Below are 20203 nucleotides of genomic sequence, written 5' to 3'. Positions count from 1 at the left end.
ACTCCCCACCCGCCCACAGCCTCCACCCCTCAATGACAGCTTGTGGAAACTGAAAAGGAGCAAAAGGCATCCTTGCAGCAACAAGCCTGGCATTACCAAGGCCATTTGGCTGTGGGATGATAACCCAGAGACAAGGGTGGAAGCCCTGTGGATTCCAATGTCTTGGGACACAGTCCTCTGGGAGCCTCCAGGAGGGAGAGGGGCTGCGTGCACTCAGGGGGCTTCCCCTGCTCCATCTGGATGTGGCCTCAGTGACCTACAGGCCTCCCCAGCCTGGGGCCCAGGACTCGCCCCATGAACTAGCTCACCAGAGGCAGGAATGGCGGCTGCGGGATGACATTTTGATCCCATCCAGGTGCCATGCCTGGCAGGCAGGCTGGCTGAGGAGATGCCTGAGAAGAGAGACCTCAGTAGTGGCCTTGGCCTCTTGTGGCACCCTCTGGCCCCCTGCCGTGCCTCCCTCCCCAAAGCTTCCCGGTGCCAGCTCCTCTCCAGCCCCAGGCAGCTCTTTGCTGGGTACAAGGTATATCCTAATCAAGCCAAGCCTGGAGCCCCTGCCAGCTCCTCCCGTGGTCCACAATCTCCCTACCTACACTGCCTGGCCCATCCAAGCATGTTTATCTCCTCAAGAAAAAGGTTCTCACCACATGCTCGCTTTCCTTCAATGAAATAATTAAGCTGCTCAAATGAGAAAAGCTTCTCTGTAATTGCCCAAGCTCAAGCCCTGAGCAGGATGGCACTGAAGGGCCCTTCTCCTCCAAAGGGGTGTTCTGTAGAACAGCTTCCCCATTGCTGTGCCTGACAAGGACCTGGGTATTCACTTGTGGCCCTTGGAGCCTGCCCGCCCTGCTGCTGGTACTGGTGGCCAGTGAGGTGGGTGACTTCCTGACACCATGGGTCTCTGCACAAAAGCACATCTGACCACCCCTTCTCCCCATGGCACTGATTCATGCCTAGTCACCCCAGCCCTCTCCTCCTACCCAGCTCCTCTCCTAGGGCTCTCCCAGGCTCTTGGCCATAGATGTACCCTTGCTCCTCAGTTCTCTCTGGCTTCTGGGCTATCTGTGAGTGTATGTGTGTGTGTGTATGTGTGTTTGGGAGGGGGTGTTGTCCCATGCTATTTCCTCTAAGTGAGGAACAAAACCCCAGCCCTATCTGCCAGAACATAACCCCTCCCCTGGGGATCCTTTCTATTTTACAGGGCAGTAAAGCTTAAAATGGCACTAAGACTTTGGGGACACCCTGTATATACTTGGAGGGGGTCTGTAATCACATCCACTGGGGCCCTCCCTGTACTGAAGCACTTTGTATCATTCATCCATGCCTGCCAATCTTGGACAATAGATTACTCTCTGTCAGCCCCCCTTCCCCCTGAGGTCTACCCAACACACTATGGGTGGGTGGGTGGGGGGGTTGAAGGACCTTCCTCTGTGTCTCTTGAATTAAATGGATGAGTTGATTATTGTACTTCCTGGTCCCATTCATCTTCCATAGACTTAGAAAGCATTGTGCTTTATAGTGTAAATCATTTCACTCTTATTAAATATGGCATCTATGGTCATTTGGACAATAAATCAGATTTTGGACTCATTAGTCAGAATCATAGCCCTTGTGATAGTGTTATCTCTATGAGAAAACCAGATACAATGCCCATCGTTCAGATTGCCAGAGCAATTGCCAGGCTCATCGCCCACTGCAGGTGGGTGCCTGCAGGCTGTACACTGTAACTAGGCACTAAGGGGAGAGGTAGCACCTGCCAATGGACCAGAGCCCATGTCAGAGAGATGGTTTCAGTTGGACCTCCTCAACAGGGGTCTGAGTCCTAGGATGGAGGCTCCCCTGGGCCTCCTTGAGCTTCTGAGAGAATGGCAGCTGTGGACAGCTCCCCAACACTGCTATGCCAGCCTTGGGCCCACAAGGCAGTCAACCTGCTCCTGCCTTGTGGCCCCCACCAGGGATGTGCTGGGATCCAAGCCCTAAGTCTTAGCTTCCTGGTCCTGAGTTAGAAGACACACTCTTGAGAGAGCTTAAATCAAGGAACTCCACCCAGGGCTTCTCTTCCCTTCCAGGAAGGGTGGGCTGTCCAGTGAAAGGGAGGTTGGATTAGAGCTGGAAAGGAGAAGAGAACTCATCGCATCCAAATCCTTCATTTAAAAGAGGAGGAACATCTTGGGTGAAGAACAGAGCATAGGCCTGCCACCAGGTCAGTGTGTGGCTGGGACTAAGTTATAAGAGGGCAGGAAAGGTGGAGGAGGAAACTGAGGCCCAGAAGTGAACCCCAGGTCACCCAGGGAATAAGTGGCAAAGTCAGGATTCAAACCTGGGTGTTCTGACTCTGAACTGACTGGTTCATGCCATGCTACCACACTGGTGAGCACTGTGCCCACCCTGATCAGGAACCCATCCCTTATGGCTAATAGGCAACACAAACCAGAGTCCAATCCCTGAGGCACATACACGGCTCTGCCCAGAGGAAGACTTCCTGTTTGTGCTCTGACGCCACTGCAGTGCCTTAGAAGCTGGGCCCAGAGGCTGCTCAGGAATTGGTAGGGCTCTGCCCAGTACCAGAACCAGAACACTCACTCCTTCTCATCCTGACCCAGGGGGAAAAACCAAGCTTAGCCCCCTTCTCAAGCTCACCACAACCATCTCCTTCAGGTGCTAAAGCTGGGTACTGGCTTGGGTTCATCTAGAGGCCACAGTTTTCATGGGTATGTGGGCTGGTTTGGATTTTCTGCTTTCCCCGCCAACTAGACTAGACTCCATAGACCCAGTAGCTGCTCTGACTCCCCTCAGACAGCTGAGCAGTGAGCCCCTGATTCTTTCTGGGTCCTGGCTCACAGCTGCCAGCCCTTGGTGGTCCTCCCCCAGTAGGGGTCAAAGAGCAGGCCCAAGGGGCAGCCAGCCTGTGTGCTGGTGGTAGCCCCCAACTTCCCCCCAGGCTCCATGCCATCTCCTGCCCAGGTGGGATGCTGCTTCATGCCAGGCCCTTCCTCACCTCTGCTTGCTCTGAGTCCCTGAGCCCTGCCCTCAGCCTGCTTTCTTTGGCCTCCCCTTCTGCCCACCTGGCCCCTCCTGCTGCCTTTGGGTCTCTAGAGCCTGGAGCTGGCCTGCTCATTCTGGCTTTGTTGCCTGTCTGTTCCTTGCTGTGTGGCTGGGCTCTCCTCATGCCAGCCTTGGCCAGCTTCCTCTGCCCACGCTGCCCAGCTTGCTCCTTTTCTCTTGCCACAGAATTCCTGGACGGGAGCATTTGCCCACTGGACTTACAGTACTACTTGCATATCCTGCCCATGGGCCACTTACTGCCCTCTGGGCGTTGGGCCCGTTCCACTGAACACACACGCTGGGCCCTCTGACTAGTAAGCTTTCTAGCCTGGCCTGGCCTGGCCTGGCCTGGCCTGTCCAGCAGCCACCCCAACCCAGCCCTGACACTCCTGCCCAGGCAGGTGTTCTCCCACGGGCTTAATCTCAAGGGAGCCCTAAGGGGCAGGAGTCATGGTCACAGCCCTGCAGCTGAGTTGCCTGTGCCCTGCTCCAGCTGCTCCAAGGCCAGATTGGAACCTCTCTGAAATCTCCCTGACTCTCCAGCCCAGGAGGCACTCAGTGCCCAAGAGGGGAATCCCTGATGCTGACCTCTGTGAGTGCCAGATTCTCTCCTGCACACCAGGGATGGACCAAGGGTGTGTGGTGGCCATACTGCTCTGGCCCATGGCCTCTACAGGAACTCCAGCAGACTGGGACAGAACACCTGGGGTGTGCCCTCCTCTTCCTTCTGACTTCCCTTCAGGCCAAGGAGATTCCCAGGTTATCAGGCAGCTTGGGGACACCCCAACTGACATCAGCAGGGTATCTGCCTAGGGGTTCACCCCACGTGTGGTCTATCCTTCTTGGGGACCCCATGCAAACTCTCATGAATGAGCTGGAGTCACAAGGATGGGCCCATCCTTCCAAGGCACAGCCGTCCTATCTGGATGCCTAGTCAACAGACACATTCATTCATTCATTTGTCACAGGACTATTGAAACATGGCATAAGAGAGGAAGGGAAAGGAAGGGAAGAAGCATTTATTAAGCTCCTACTGTATGCCTAACACTGCACTAAGTACTTTGTAAATATTATCTCATCAGATCCTCACAACACTGAGAAGTAGGTGCTGGTGGGTCTTTGTGACTCAAATCTCTCCTCACTCAGGCCCCCTCCCCTCAGCTGTCAGTGTGATCTTCCTCACCTGCTCCCCACCACTATGTGACAGTGCCTTTCAGGGACCTCCAGTGGCTCCCTATGAGCTCTGAGATCAGCTGTAAAATCCCCTGACTGCCTCTTATGCCCTTGTTCACTTAAGCCCTGCCTCCCTTTCCTGTCTCCTTCCACCCTGTCCTCCTCCATGCACTCTACAATCCAGTGACACTGGCCTCCTGGCTGTTCCTTACTCGAGACTCTCCATCTCCTGATTCCAGGCTTTTGCCCTGGTGGTCCCCCATGCCTGGTGTGCTCTCCCTCTGGTGGCCCTCCCTTCCTAGCACCTCAGCTAACTCCCCTTTCTCCCAAGAAGTCTTTCCCAGTCTTCTCTCTGGGGATAATCTCCCATGTTACCAGCCCCCACCTCTTATGTGCTTGGCAATTTGCCTATTGTCTCCCCTTAGACTATGGGCTCCATGTGGGCAGGGCTTGTAGCTTGGTGCCTTTTTTTCTGCTCTCTAACACTGAACAGGAAGCCTTGCACAGAGCAGGCCTTACTGAAGGTTTGCTGAGTTGCCTTGACTCCCTCTGGCTTCACAGGGTTCAAAGACCCCTCTGGGAGCCCCCTCCCCCCCTCGTGACCCTGGCACCATGCTCAACACTTGTTCTCTGGAATCAGACACTTGATACCTGTCTCTGGCCTTTGTTGGCAGTTACTGAATCCGTCATGGAAACTCGCCCCTCCTGCTGTGTGCAAAGGGCCGCTGTGGGCCCCTCATACTCTCAAGGGTTTGCTGGGGATGACTGGGGCCTGTTTCCCTGCTCCTGGCTATGTGAAGGGCTCCATTTAGCCTGGGATCATCTGCTCCCAATGCTTGGGATACTTGGGCAAATGGAGGGAATGCATCTGTAAGCTGATCATTGATTGATCTGTCAGCTGGACAAGCCTGGGCCCTGGGAATTCCAGTGAGCTGAGAGCCTGTAATGGAGAAGGGGGCCAGAACCCCAGGGCTGGGGCTAAATCCTCCTAGGGACTGACTAACCAGACCAGGGAGGGGGAGTCCAAAGAGCCTCCCTCAGCTCCCACCCCTGGCCACCCACTCCTTGACCAGCCTTGGGAAAGGGAAGGTCCTCCCTTGGACCCCAGAGTTCCTTAGCCCCAGGAGCTGGCCAGCAAAGAGAGCCCAGGGCCCTGACCCTGGCTGCATAACTCTTCCCAGGAGGCAAGGCTGCACAGTCTCACTTCCTGAGCCCAAGGCCCATCTGCCTAGAGCCCTAGGGGGCCAGGGAGTCCTAGACCAGGGAATCCAACCTGGACACTGGCTTTGATTGGGCTGTTGAAGCCAAAATGGCATCCTTTCTCTGAGGCCTGTCACTACCCTTTGTACCCCAAAGCCATCTGTGTTTTCTCGAATCCATTCAACCCCATGAGCCCTTGATGCCCAGTGCTAGACCTGCATTGACCAAAATCAAAGCAGTCCCTGCACTCAAAAAGCTGAGATTTTCCAGAGGCATGGACTGTGGAGACAGGCAAATAAGGGACATTGAGGAAGAGGAGGGGAGCAGGAATGCCTGGGGAGGGGAGGGAAGACTTTCCAGTTGAGGGGGCATCTGAGCTGAACCTCAATGGACATCAAAGATTTGGAGGCAGAGACAGGAGGAAGCTGCATTCTAGGCATGGCCTCGTTCCTTGGCCCAGTAGGTGGAGGCAGGTGATGGAGGGTTGAGTTCTGGGAGCAGTTAGTAGGCCCGAGTGACTGGAGTATAGAGTCTGTGAAGGCAAGCCTGTGATCCTCCACTGGGAAGGGAATTGGGTAACGTAAAAGCTTGTCATCGAAAAGGGGAAAGAAATGAAAAGGCACATGGAAAGGAAAAAGAGAGAGGACAAAGGGAGCCTCAAAGGCCTCCGTGCCAGGATGAGGAGTGTGTGCCTTCTCTCCAATGCCCCAAAGGCCTGCGCTAGGCACTGGCATGGCCAGACCTGGGCCTTCACAAGATGTTTTTGGCAGCACCATGGAAGATGGATTGGAGTAAGGAGAGACTGAAGCCAGGAGACCAATTAGGCAATTGGGGAAATTGCAGATTTTTGAGGAGGAGGGGCAAGAGGTGATCAGAGTTGTGCTTTATAAAGCTGAACCTGGCTATGGCATGAAGGATGGATGGGAATGGGGAGAGAAGGGATTGCAGGAGGCAAGGGGAGTGTGGAGGATGGGCAGGAAGAAGGCAGGGACTGGCCAGGGGAAGGGAAGGGAGGCAGAATGACTGCTGAGAAATGGGGGGGCGGGGCTGCCAAGGACTAAGCTGAGCTTGTTTGGAGCAGGGGATGAGTCCAGTGGGGGATGTGCTGACTTGGACCATCGTAGACCAGCAAGCAGATGAATGGGCAGAGGACAGAACATGGGAGAGCTTAGAGCATGGCAGAGGGACAGAGAGACATATTTGGGGTTCTTCTCATGGGGATAAGTGAAAAGGCTGTGGGAACCAAGGCTGTGTGCAAGGCAGAGGGAGATGTAGACCTGGGCCAAAGGAAGAGGGGAGAGGATGCCTCCCGTGCCAAAGGGTATGGGGGGGCAGGAAGGGGAGGCAGAGCAGAGGCTCAAGAGAGCACCTGTCCCCCCAGGTCAGGGAGGGGAGCGGTGCAAAAGGACGGCAGAGCTCCAGAAAAGGGCAGAGAGAAGGAGGGCTGAAAATAGCCCCTTGGCGTTGGCTCCCAAGAGGTCAGCGGTGACCTTTGCAAGAGATGTTTTAGCTGAGTGGCCGCAGAAGAATTTCTATTGGAGGGGAAATTGAGGGGCGAGGGGCCTGCCTGCAGTAATCTGAGCAGTCTGAGGCTCCCAAAATAAGCAGGAGATGAGAGTGACAGCCAAGGTGCTATTTCTCTTGAGAAGCAATGACAGTTGTCTCTCCTGTCATGGGAGCAGGAGACAGAGAGCATCCAGAATGTCTCAGGAGCTCCCCTGCTGCGCCTTGGTATTGCCCTTTCTCCCCATGATTTAGACTGGGACCCTCCCAAGGAGGCAGCCCTTCTCAGGAAGGGACTTTATGTTGGATCCCAACCCACTGATCAGTACCAAGAGTGCCTCATGGGCTGCGGGAGCCCCCGAGCTGGAACCCTCTGTGTGACAGTGGCCCAGTCATTCCCCCTGTTTGGACCTCAGACCCCTCATGTGGAAAGGGAGAGGATTGGTCTCTCTGACCTCCAAGGTCCCTGGATCCCTTCATCTTTGATCCCAATGTCCTCTCCAATTTTCTCCACATTGGAGAGTATCTCAGGATCCTGCACTGGAAGAAGAAGTCCCCTCTGCGCCATGTGCATGAGCAAACATCCAGTCAGTTCTCCCACTCCTCCAGGAACAGGCAACTCACTACTTGCCAAGAGTCCCTGTCCCCTTTATTGACCTACCCTGATAGTTCAGAAGTTTTGCTCTCTTCCACTGAACAGAATTGGGAAGGTGGCTCTGAGCCTTTAGATCCTCCCTCCCATTTCTCCTCATACAGTCCAACCTCCCTCTGGATTCCTCCCCTACACCTCTGCACCTCTGGCTAGTATTAAAATTCTTATTGAGAAAAATTACTTGGATTTCTACCCAGTTTTGCACCCACCACTGAGACTGACTGACCACTGGTCAGGTCTGGTAGAGTTGGTATTCCCTTTGAGTACAGTTCAGACCAGTTGGCTACCGAGGTTCCTTCCAACTCTTCAGCTCTGATTCTGTAATGAGGTTCATTCTTCTAGGGAGCACAAGGCCTTGATAAGAAAGCCTGCTGGTCCCCAAAGCTAGTGAGGGCCTCCAAGTGATGACTCGGCTGTTAGCTAAAGTCAGTGGAGGACAAGAAGCCCACAGGGAGGAGGCTTCCCTCATACCCAGACCAGCATTTGGGAGGCGGAGGATTTCAAGGTAGAAGGTCATAAATTCATAGCCATTCAAAGAGAAGGCACCTTCTGCCCCCAAGTTGCATGCCTGGTTTGTAGATTCTGGAACTGGCTTGCCTCCCATCCCTGCAACCCAAGAAATATTACTATGTGCTAGCCACTCTGGGTAGGTATTGGGGAGACAAAGGCAACACAGGGAGAAGAGCACTGACTTTGGAGGCAGAGGGCTTGGGTCCTCATCCTGGTTCCACCTCTAATGATTTTTTGGACCCTTTAGCACATCTCTTCCTCTTTTGGGCCTCAGTTTCCTCATCTGTACAGTGAGTACAGTGGACCAGGTGATCTATAAGGTTCACTGCAGCTCTGGCATCCCAACATTGTAAGAAATGGGGAACCTGGGAGGGTCAGGGCTAAGAGAGGCAAGGGAGTGGCACTGTATAGGCTACCTCAGAGAGATCTGCTGAGGACCTGAAGGAGCCAGAGTGGTGGCCAAGGGTAGAGACCAGGGAATGTAAGAGAGAGAGGCCTTGGGCAAGACCCTCAGGGCATGAGCTGAGGAGGAGGTCTTCTCCAAGTCAGCCCTCCCTCTCTGAAGGGAGATGGCCGACCCCCCCCATCTTCTGAGGAAACCTTACAGGCCACTGAATCTCTGGTGCACAAGGCGTCTCCGAAAGTGATGGGACAGATGCATGCCAAGGTGTTATACAGGATGGGGAGGAACCTCATGTAACTATAGCGAGGCTGGCCTACATTTGGTGGTACTCTGCAAAATCAGTGACACGCAGTATCAGCTCATGCCATCCTCAAAGCCCAGGGAGTCAGAAGAACTGGCTTGAAATTCAAATTCTGTCTGCTTCCAAGCTGTGTAACCTTACACAAGTCCTATGTGTGATCCCTCTTAATTCTAGTGTCTCACTTCTGTTGATTTTTTTCTGTTTGTGTATAGTTTTTGGCAGCCTCCCTGGCACCTTAGATGGTACCCTATGGAGTGAGCAGAAAAAAACGTAATGGAAAACTGGTCTGCAAGAATGCATTGGGCTGTTTCCCAGGACAGTGGTGTTCTGCTGAGGTGAGGAGCAAATGCCTGGCTGGTGCAGCTCTGAGATGTCCCCATCTTTGGGCTTCTGTCTCTTCTGAGGACACTGAGCTGGCCTTCAGGAAAGCCTGTGGTTCTCTTTGATACTGGCACACATAGCCCTGGATGAGTTCTGATGTCCTTTCAATTCAACAAGCATTTAGTGAGCACCTACTGTATGCTGAGCATCATACCAGGCACTGGAGACCAAAACAAAACAGTCCCTGCCCTCAAGAAGTTTATATTTTATGAGCAGAAAACAATATCTACTCCTGGGAGGGGATTCAAAATAATCTCATGTGGGCTTGGCATCTGAGCTATGGATTGATTGATTCTAGGGATTTTGCATGGTGTACATGGAAAAAGAGCGCGTTACAGCCACAAAGGACAGATTGTGCAAAATTCTGGAGGTGGGAGATTAAATGGTGTGTTTTAGAAACAGCTAGCAGGCCTGCTGAATTGTAATGTAGAGTACATAAAGGCAAGTATTATGAAATAAGACCAGAAATATAGGGTGGGAATCATAGTGCAGAATGCTTGAAATGTTTGCATTTTGTCCTAGAGGCAGGAGGCAAACATTGAAATTTTGGAGTAGAGGAGTGACAGTGAGATCTGTGTTTGAGGAACTCTGAGATTCATTGAGTCTATGGCTCAATCTTTATCTATCTTTATCTACATCAATCTATCTGTTCCCCAGATCCCTTAAGTTCACTGTAATGGTCCATTAGGGATCTTTGCCCTGGGCAGACCAAAGTTGGACTATTACATCCGGTTCAGGAAGGACCTTGAAGAGCCAAGAGCACCTAGAGAAGGCTGACCAGGACAGTGAGAGGAGTGGAGATCATACCATACAAGGATCAAGAGAAGGGCCCAAGCATGCTTAGCCTACAGAAGAGCCATAGTCGGGGCATTACAAGGCTCTTCAGGTATTTGAAGGGCTGTCATATGGAAAAGGGATTAGCTTTCTGCTGCCTGGCCCCAGGAATGGCTGGGAGGGCAGAGGGGCACATTTGGGCTCCATGTAAGGAAAAGCTGCCTAGAGATTGGGCCTGTCCCAAAGTGGAACAGGCTGCCTCAGAAGGTAGCCCTTGAACAGAGGCAGAATGCCTGCCTTTCAGGGGACGTTGACCATTTGAACTGGACCATGAAGCTCCACCACACTCTAAGGGTTTGAGGAATCCCACACCTGGCTGCGGAGAAAGGGATCTTGAAACTGTCCTGGGGTTTTGTTGTTAGCCTGAGGCTTCACCCCACTTTGAAGCCCTGTAGGGAAGGCTTCCTTATGGTTCCATATTCCCACCTGCTTTGTGACAGCTGACTAATTTATGAGACACAGGTGCTGGCAGCCTTCCCCAGGCCTTGAACCCTGCCAACATCACTCACTGCCTAAGGCCAGATGCTTAGAAAGTCACACTTTACCATGACCTCAACAGCTTCTCATCCTCTTCAAGCAGGGACATAGGAGATGGGTATCTGAAAGCAGTCAGAACCAGCTAGCTTTTCTCTCCCAACAGGTGGGAGCAAGCTGGAATGTGAAATTTCATAGTTTCATGCTTGCAGAGGATTGAGAGCTAGAAGGACTCTCAGAGGTCATCTACTCCAACTCCTGTCCTCATTTGTCAGAATAAGAAACTGAGGCCCAGACGAGTTCAGCGACTTGCCCTAAGGTCCCACAGTTAGTGAGTGGAAGAAACAGAACTTGAACTTTCAGACCAAGCATTCCTTCCACTGTACCATAGAAGTCAATATGACAAAGAGTTCAGATGAATCATAGGATAGAAGAAAGAGAATTGGAAATTCATCTAAGGGAATTGCCTGGAGAAACTGTAGCATGAGATGTTCTGTAAATGGCTCCAGCTAGCTAACTGGTTGGTGAAGGGGAGACTCTTTTATTGGCTGCAAGTCCTAAGTTCTAGGTTGACATCTATAGCTGAATCCTCAACAGAAGGATGAAAAGAAAGGAATAGCAGGGGCCAGCTAGGTGACACTGCAGTGGACAGACCACTGGGCTAGGAGTCAGGAAGACATCTTCATGAGTTCAAATCTGGTCTCAGACACTTACTGCTGTATGATTCTAGATAAATCAGTTTGCCTCAATTTCCTCATCTGTAAAATGAGCTGAAGATGGAGATTGCAAACTAGTCCAGTATCTTTGCTGAAAAAAATCCCAAAAAAATCACCAAAATGGGATAACAGACACAACTGAAAAAAAAAGACTGAACAATGTCATCTCACAAGGAGCACTTAATTGGGGGGCAGGAAAGGCAGGACCAGGGGAACAAAACTCTCTTGAATCTCAATCAACAGTGTACTGGTAAATATTTAACAACTATCTCTCCAGAAAAAAAAGATATACATTGGACACAATTTTAAGTTTACTCTACATTGCTCATATTTTCTTCATCACTTTCTTAGGTCTAGAATATCAACAAAACAACAAATCAAACCCTGATTTGTAAGGTTTCCCATTTTCTGAGGTATAAATGCTCTCAATGAAAATTTGATATGTGAGCTCTCAGGTATCTGCATATCTTAGCCTAGTAGTTTCTTGACTATGAATTTTCCAGATCAGTGTTTTCCAGTGTAGAAACAGAATGATAGAAGTTATAAATTCTAATCATAAGGGATCTACAGACATGGAATGCACCTATATGAAGGGAAGTAGGACCAACTTTGCAGCAAATTAGAGGGGGAAAACCCCTATTTTTCTGTGGAAAAAAAGCTACAAAACAAATTTCCAATGAGCAGTGAATAGTTTCAGGGAAAATAGTGCTGGCAGAGATGGGGTCGACTATATACTCTCAGAAATGGTCAATGTGTTCCTTTGTTTTGCTTAACTGTAATTCATGGTCACAAAGGGAAGCTTCTACTGAGGGCTGGAAAAGGACAGTCATTGGGAAGTGCTAGTAAGATTTTTTAAAAAATGTATCTTTATGTTTGTTAAACGTCTTTTCCTTCAACCAGGGGTACCTCCAGTCAAGAGAATGTAGTGGGGGGGGGGGGTTTGCCACTGGATAATTTGTGTCAAGAAATATTCTGATCTCCCAGTTTTTGAAATCTGACTTGCAAGATTCTGAAGGACAGTAGACTCAGATGTGAATGTGGGAGATTCATGTGTACAAAGTATACAAAACACACTGTCTTTTCTCTGATAACTGAGGCTGAGAGAGGCAATAACCCTCTCTGCCTACTGTATCTCATGCCACATTTCACCAACTTCCTGCCTCCCCATACCATGTCATTGTGGAGGTTGTTTTGCTTTTCATAAAATGCCAGAGCTGGAAGAGACCTTGGAGATGAGCCAGTCCAAGCCTCACATTTTACCAGTGGGAAAGGTGAGGTACAAGGACCTTAACTGACTTCTCTCAAGAAACCAAGGCCCAGAGAAGGGGTGTGACTTGTTAGGTTCACCCAGAGAGGTGGTGGCCAAGCCAGGGATCCTGCCTCAGATCCCAAGGCCTCTTGATCTTCCCCCACAGCTTTCCTCAGTATTCCCTGACTGCTGCTCATTTCCAGTTCGTGGCATTGTCCTGAGATGTAAGACTGAAGAATCAGAACCCCACACACAGCACCAGAGAGGTGAAGCAGCCTGGGAAGGCAACCATCACACCGAGTACCAGCCAACATGACCTCCTTCTGCTCCTGTCCATGACTTTGTTACACCCTCACACCTTTACACAGACCATCCCCCAGGCCTGAAACACTCTCCTTTGTCACCCCCAGCTCCCTTCCAGGCTCAGCTCAGGTGCCACCACCATCTGTCTACACAACACCTTCCCTGGGGCCCTCCACCTGACTGGGAGCACTTCTCATACCCAGGCATTCTTGGTGGATCTTTGGAAAAGCACTCAATCACTCAAAGAAAGTCACTAGAATGCCTGTACCTTTGGCTCTGAGAGTCCCCTGCCAGCCATTTACTCCAAAGAAGGCGAATGACAAAAACAAAGAATGTATGTAAACCAAAATAATACAAGAGCCCTTTGTGTAGAAGCAAAGAACTGGAAAGAAACTCGATCTCCAGTGATGGGGGAATCGCTAAATGAATTGTGGGACATGAATGTGGCCCAGAATATCACTGTGCTGTCTCTTGGCCTTTCTTTGTCTCCCCAGTGCTTAGCACACATGGTGCCCGGCACATAGTAGGGCCTTAATAAAGGCAGATGCAGAGGTATTTCTTTACACATTGTCTCCCAAGGTAGAAAGTAGGTTCCTTTTGGGCAGGGATGGTCTTTTGCCTTTCTTTGCATCCCCAGGGCTTAGCCCAGTGCCTGCCACTTAACAATTGTCTACTCACCTGATTTCTTTCTTTAAAATAAAAGGTCTTTCTGATAAGGGGCAATTCTCTCTCTGGTCAGGGAAAGTGGAAGCAATGGGGGTGGATCTTTGTGCCCTTATGGCAAAAGATAGCAATAAGAATTTAGTTTTTACACTGTTGGCACTGCCCCCCACACCAGCTCCATCCTCTAAATTACTTTGGTGAGGCAGTATGGCCTGGTAGAAGGAGTCCTGGACCTGGGGTCTGGAGACACCTGGGTTTGAATATTGGCTCTGAAACGTCCTCCTCTGAGGACCCTGAGCCGTTTTGCTCCTCTGGTCCTCAGTTTTCCCATCTAGAAAATGGGAATAACAAGGCTTGCAGTAAGTACCCCCCTCCACACCTCAGTGAGGCCCTGGAGCAGGACTTTGATGGGGGGAGACCTCGGGAAGACTCACTACTAGGAAGCCAGTGCCTAGGGATTGGCTTTCCCAGCCTCCCAGCTACCTCTCATCATGTGGCAAGTCTTGGTGCTGTGTGCATTTCAATTTTGCTAAGCCTTCCATTCATGATCATTTAATTAACAACCCTGGTTACAAGGCCTTCATTACTGCTTAATTACCTGGGCTGATTTTCCCTGGTTTTCATATTAAAGACCAATTTATAGAAACATTACAGTAGCTCAGTCACTGAAATACCATCATAGGCGGCTGCTTTCCCTCTTCTTCCATTTAGGCAGCAAAGGAGTGTCTGGAGGGACAGGTAGCCTGAGTTTATTCCTGAGATTATTGCCTACTTCCTGAGATTAGGAATTAATTCCTGAGATGGCCCCCAGTCACTGTGGGCATAGACTGGCCCCCCTCCCCCAACTTCAATCCAGCTCTTGAGAGAAGGCTGAGCAAAAATCCAGAAATCCAGGTGCAGAGAAGATGCTGAAGCCTCTGCCTTGCCAGGCAGCCAGCAAGCATTTATTAAGCCCTTACTGTTTGCCAGGCACTGGGCTGGGTCCTGGGCAAGCCCAAGGAGAGGCAAAAGCACTTCCTGACCCCAAGAAACTGCCATTTTAACCATTCATTGGACAGAGAGTTGTGTACAGGCATCACTGGACGAGTCCTGGTGATAGATTCTTATTAGAGAAAGAAGCCTCAGCACCCAGGGTGGGGGTGGGAGTTAGGGAGAGTCATCCTTGACTCCTCCAACTGCCATTCCAGGATCTGTTTCCTCAATTCCTCATGTGCTTCCTCTTTCTGTCAAGGTGGCCTGAAGGTCACCCCCCTGTGTTAGGCCCTCATCCCCCCTGCCTGGACTATTGTTAGGACCTCCTCCCTGGCCTCCCTCCCCTCTGCTCAGCACTTTCAGTGCTCCCAGGTGTCTGTGGCCAAGATGAGTCCTTAGGCTGGCATGCAGGGCCCACCAGAGGCTCCCTCCCACTGCCCTTTTCCAGTCTTTTTCTCCATCACTCCCCTTCACACAGCCCAAGGAGGCAGACAATGGGAGGCTGAGCTGTTGCCCAGACTTGACCTGCCCTCAATCTGCCTCCTCCCTCCACTCCCTCCTCACCTCTGCTCATCCCAGCTCAGGGGCTGCCTCCCCCCATGAAGCTGCCCTTAATTCCTGGGCCTCCCTGACAGTGTTCTCAGACACCCCCTCCCCCCCCTGCCTTGCCCAGTGCACTTTGCCTGGATCTTTCCCTTGCCCCCTTCCACTCAAAGCTTGTCTCCCCTCCAGTCATAATAACAATAGCTGCCATTTGTTTAGCAAATGAGGTGTAAAGTGCTTCACAGAAGTGATTTCACTTACTCTCTGAACCATTCCTGTGAGGGAGCTCTGACAGATATTGTCTTCCCCATTTTAGAGATGGGGACACTGAGAGAAAGTCAGCTTGAGTGACTTGCACATTGATAGTGTTGGAGGGAGGATTTGAACCCAGGATCCAGTTTCATAACCCAGATCCAGGCCTCTTTCCACTACAAAGTTCCCTGAGCTCAGAGCCTGTGTCATTTGCTGTCTTGGAACCCAATCCAGTGCCTTGCAGGGGCAAGGTAAGCACCTGAAAAATGTTCCTTGACATAAATGACAGAAAGTTCCCAGTTTCAAGGAATCTTTGCCATGGGAAGATGTCAGGGAAAGAGCCCTGATCTGGGGTGGGGGTGGGGGGGTTGTTCCAGCTCTGGCATCACCTGGCTGAGTGACTTTGGCCAGGTCACTGCCCTTCTCTGCCTAGGTTCCTCTCTGGAAGGCTGGGTTGGGACTGCATGCTATTCAAGCTGCCTTGGAACTCTGAGCCCCTGTGACTTCTGAGTGCCCCGGGCTGGCTAGTGACAGCTGGAATAAGGAGGGAGGCAGGCAGCTCCTGGCCATCGTGAGCAGAGGGCCTGGTCATCCATCTCCCTATTGATTCCCTGAGACTCAGGAAAGAGAAAAGGGGGAGAAGAGAGAGGGAGGGGGGACAGGGAAGGAAGGGTGGGTGCAGTGTGACAGAAGGGCCAGGAGAGGTCAGCAGAGGAACCCGCTTGTGTGGCTCTAATGAGTCACCTGCGTCCTCCATCCTTGGCCCTGCTTACCTTTACAAGGAGGCAGACACATTTAGCCTGGTATGGCCTGTGCCTTCTTCAGGTCCTTTAACCTTGAGGACTGTAGTCATTTGCCTTGTGCCTACATCAGTCCCTTCATGAATACTCTCTTCTCCATGGGTTTTTGTGTTGCTGCTCTGTCCTGGTTCTCCTCCTACGTATCTGATCAGCCCTTTTGCGTCTCCTGAGTGTCCCCTAAGACTGTCCTGGACCCTCTTCTCGTTCCTCTCTACCTTCTCTCACTTGCTGATCTCATCAAGTCTCTGCTCCGATGACCCTCAGCTTTATGTAGACTTCCCTAGTCTCTCTCCTGAACTCTAGTCCCCTGTCAACAACTAGCCCTAAGATGCTGGCGCCCAGAGGTCCAAGAGACACCTCAAACTAAACGTGTTCAAAATCACACGGTTACAACCCACCCGAATGTGTTCTATCTAAGCCTTGTAGCACAGCCTTCGTCATTATCCAGACTATGTCATCTTTCATCCTCTGCAACTCACTCCCCCTTGTTGCCTATATCTAATCAGTTACCATTGGCTGTTGTTTCGTTTCTCCATATCTCTACACTGATTACCGCCCTCCACAGCATTCATACAACCTCTGCCCTAGTTCTGGACCTCATCACCTCCCACTTCAAGCATTTCCCCATTCCCATCCATCCTCTATGTAGGGGCCAAAGTCATTTTTTGAAAGCACAGGTCTGATCAAGTCATCCATCTGCTCAGCAAACTCCAGTGGCACCCTATTGCCTTGAGGATCACATAGAAGCTCATTTGGCTTTTCGGGTGCAATACAACCTGGTCCCTTCCTACCTTTCCAGTCTTCTACGTTATTGCTCTCCCTAGACTCTGTGACTCAAACATACTGGCCTTCTTGCTGTATCAAACAAGTCATAATATTTTGTACGTATTGAGGACATTACAGGTAGAGTTATAACTCTGCCTGTTGTCTCCTCCTTCAGACCTCTTACATCTGGCATGGCTAGCACAAAATAAAGGCTTAATATGTGTTCATTAACTGATTAACAGGCTGACCTGGGCTCTTTCATGAAGACTCAAATCAATAACTCCTTGAAAAGTGCTTTCTATCCATTATATATTTACATATACCACCTCACTTGATCAACCTCATACTACTTGAGCGACCTGAAAAAGTTGGTGATATCCCATCTGACAGATGCAGAAACTGAGGCTTGAAGAGTTTAAATAACTTGTCCAGGGTTACACAGCTAGTAAGTTTCCAAGCCAAGATTCAATGGGAGTTTTCCTAACTCAAAGTCCTATTGTCTGTCCCCTACTCCAAGAGGCCTCCCTTAAATACTAGTTTTTTAGTTTCTGGGCTCAAGAGGTATATAGTCTTAGAACTGGTAACGTAGCTAAGTGTTTGAAGGCAAGCAACGATGGAAACAGTAAGAGGAGTCCTCTTACATTCTAGAAAGTTGTCATGTCCAAAACAGGAAGATGATAAATGTTGGAGGAGATGTGGGAGAGTTGGAACACTAATTCACTGTTGGTGGAGCTGTGAGCTGATCCACCCATTCTGGAGAGCAATTTGGAACTATGCTCAAAGGGCTACAAAAATGTGCATACCCTTTGACCCAGCAATATCACCTCTAGGACTGTATCCCAAAGAGATCATAAAAATAGGAAAAGGACCCACATATACAAAAATATTTATAGCAGCTCTTTTTGTGGTGGCCAAGAACTGGAAATCAAGGGGATGTCCATCCATTGGGGAATGGCTGAACAAGTTGTGGTTTATGAATGTAATGGAATACATTACAGTACTATACAATACAGTGCTATAAGAAACGATGAACAGGAAGACTTCAGAGAGGTCTAGAAGGACTTATATGAACTGATGCTGAGTGAAAGGAGCAGAAACAGACAACTTTGTAGGCAGCAACAACCACAGTGTGCAAGGAATTTTTCCGGTAGACTTAGCCCTTCACAGCAATGCAAGGACCTAAATAATTCCCAATGGACTCTTGAGGCAAAATGCCATCCACATCCAGAGAAGGAATTATGGAATTGGAAAGCAGAATGAAGCAGACCATTTTCTCTTGTGTTTTGATTTGTTTTGGTTTGGTTTTTTTCATGATTTCTCCCACTCATTTTAATTCTTCTATGCAACATGACTAAGGTGAAAAAAATGTATTTATTTAGTAAGAATGTATGTGTAGAACCCGTATAAGATTGCATGCCATCTGGTGGCGGGGGGAGGGAAGGGAAGGGGAGAAAAATCTAAGATTTATGGACGTGATTGTAGAAAATTGAAAATAAATAAATTAATTGAAAATATATAAAAACATTTTAAAAAAAAGAAAGTTGTCATGTTTCAAGGGGAAAAAGAAATGTGGCCAAAGTCTCTCCTGGTTTCCCCATGTGATTTCCATTCTTAGCTCTTGTGTTACAAAGGGTTTGCACTTTGTCCCCTCCCTCCATATGGTGCTTGGGCTCCTGGTTGGGGTATGGGGGGGCCCAGGGGAGAGAGTTTTTCTTGCTATTTTGCCTTATAAAACATTTCATCTCCTCTTCACGTGCTATAAAATCATGCCTCTGCACAGGCATAAAAGGGAAAACTCTACCTAAGAAGAGTGGGAGGCCAGCAAGCTCCCCTCTAGTTTTGGGAACCTCCAGGCCATTTGCTAATCTAGACAAAATGTTTGACAATCCCATTGATATTTTAATCTCACTTGCAAGATTCTGGAGGAGAAAGATTCAAATGTGCATCTTTCAAGATTCATGTACATTAGATACAAAGTATACAAAATAGTTAACTGTTTTTGTTTTAATACTGAGGCTGAAGTAAAGATAATATTGCAATAGATGACTTTAAAGAACTATCTCCCCCTACAAAGTCACTGTCCCATTTTTTCTTTGCAAATGTTCATAAAATTCTGGACCTTGGAGAGACCTCGCCAAGAGACCTTGGAGATCATCTAGGCCAAATTTTTCCTTTTACAGATGGGGAAATTGAGGTCTGAGGAAATTAACTGATTGCTCCAGGGAAACTGAGGCCCACTAAAAAGGATGTGACTTGTCAGGAAGTGACTGCCTACAATCAAAACAGAATGTTGTGAAATTAGAAAGAATGAGCTTAGCCACAGAGAAGAGATATGAGAAGACGCCCAGTCCTGCTCCTTTCCAGAATTTGGGGTGCACAAATGAAGAACATGGCATTAAATGTCAGATTTTTTTTTCAATATGTTCACTTGCTTTGCTGATTTGATCTTCCCCTTGGGCTTTCCACCCCTCCCACCCACCCCTACCCCACCAGCTGCTAATGCTTCCTCTTTAAAAGGTCTTTCCATCTATTTCCTATGCACCTTGCATATGCATAGTTATTTATGTAGCCTTCCTCATTAGAATATAGACTCCTTGAGGGGAGGAATGTTATTTGGCGCATTCTTTGAATCCCCAGTTCTTAGCACAATACTTGACACTTAGTAACTGCTTACTAATGCTTGTGAATGGAATGGCTCATTTCCTTCTGTGAAAAACTTATTTGTTACAAGTAATAGCTCCCAGGAGAAGGGAGAAGCAGGAGCCTTGGCAGGGAAAATATGTACATTTAAAACAAAAGATAGCAATAAGAATTTAGTTTTTACACTGTTGGCACTGCCCCCCACACCAGCTCCATCCTCTAAATTACTTTGGTGAGGCAGTATGGCCTGGTAGAAGGAGTCCTGGACCTGGGGTCTGGAGACACCTGGGTTTGAATACTAGTTCTAAAATGTCCTCCTTTGAGGACCCTGAGCCGTTTTGCTCCTCTGGTCCTCTGTTTTCCCATCTAGAAAATGGGAATAACAATGTTTGCAGTAAGTACCCCCCTCCACACCCCAGTGAGGCCCTGGAGCAGGACTTTGATGGGGGGAGACCTCGGGAAGACTCACTACTAGGAAGCCAGTGCCCAGGGATTGGATTTCCCAACCTCCCAGCTACCTCTTATGTGGCAAGTCTTGGTGCTGTGTGCACTTCAATTTTGCTAAGCCTTCCTTCCATTCATGATCATTTAATTAACAACCCTGGTTACAAGGCCTTCATTACTACTTAATTACCTGGGCTGATTTTCCCTGGTTTTCATATTAAAGACCAATTTATAGAAACATTACGGTAGCTCAGCCATTGAAACACCATCATAGGCGGCTGCTTTCCCTCTTCTTCCATTTAGGCAGCAAAGGAGTGTCTGGAGGGACAGACAGCCCAAGCTAATTCTCAGACTGGGCTGGTATGGCCCCCAGTCACTGT

The 20203-nt window shown here is 49.5% G+C and overlaps 1 protein-coding gene across 2 annotated transcripts in view; it reads right to left on the bottom strand.

Moving 5' to 3' along the window:
* Nucleotides 1-20203, bottom strand: part of GPR50 (G protein-coupled receptor 50) — a 141248-nt gene that overhangs the window by 48765 nt on the left and 72280 nt on the right. The window contains exon 1 of one of the 2 annotated variants that reach the window (XM_072625726.1): nt 15948-19185. The exons of the other annotated variant lie outside the window; for it this stretch is intronic. Within the exon in view, the coding sequence (XP_072481827.1) occupies nt 15948-15969 (22 nt within the window). The 5' untranslated portion in view covers nt 15970-19185. Of the gene's footprint in view, nt 1-15947; nt 19186-20203 lie in introns of those variants that run through there. 2 annotated transcript variants of the gene reach the window in all.

This window comes from Notamacropus eugenii, chromosome X (genome assembly GCF_028372415.1).
Source record: "Notamacropus eugenii isolate mMacEug1 chromosome X, mMacEug1.pri_v2, whole genome shotgun sequence".
Taxonomy (NCBI): domain Eukaryota; kingdom Metazoa; phylum Chordata; class Mammalia; order Diprotodontia; family Macropodidae; genus Notamacropus; species Notamacropus eugenii.
This window is presented reverse-complemented; position numbering and strand designations above follow the sequence as displayed.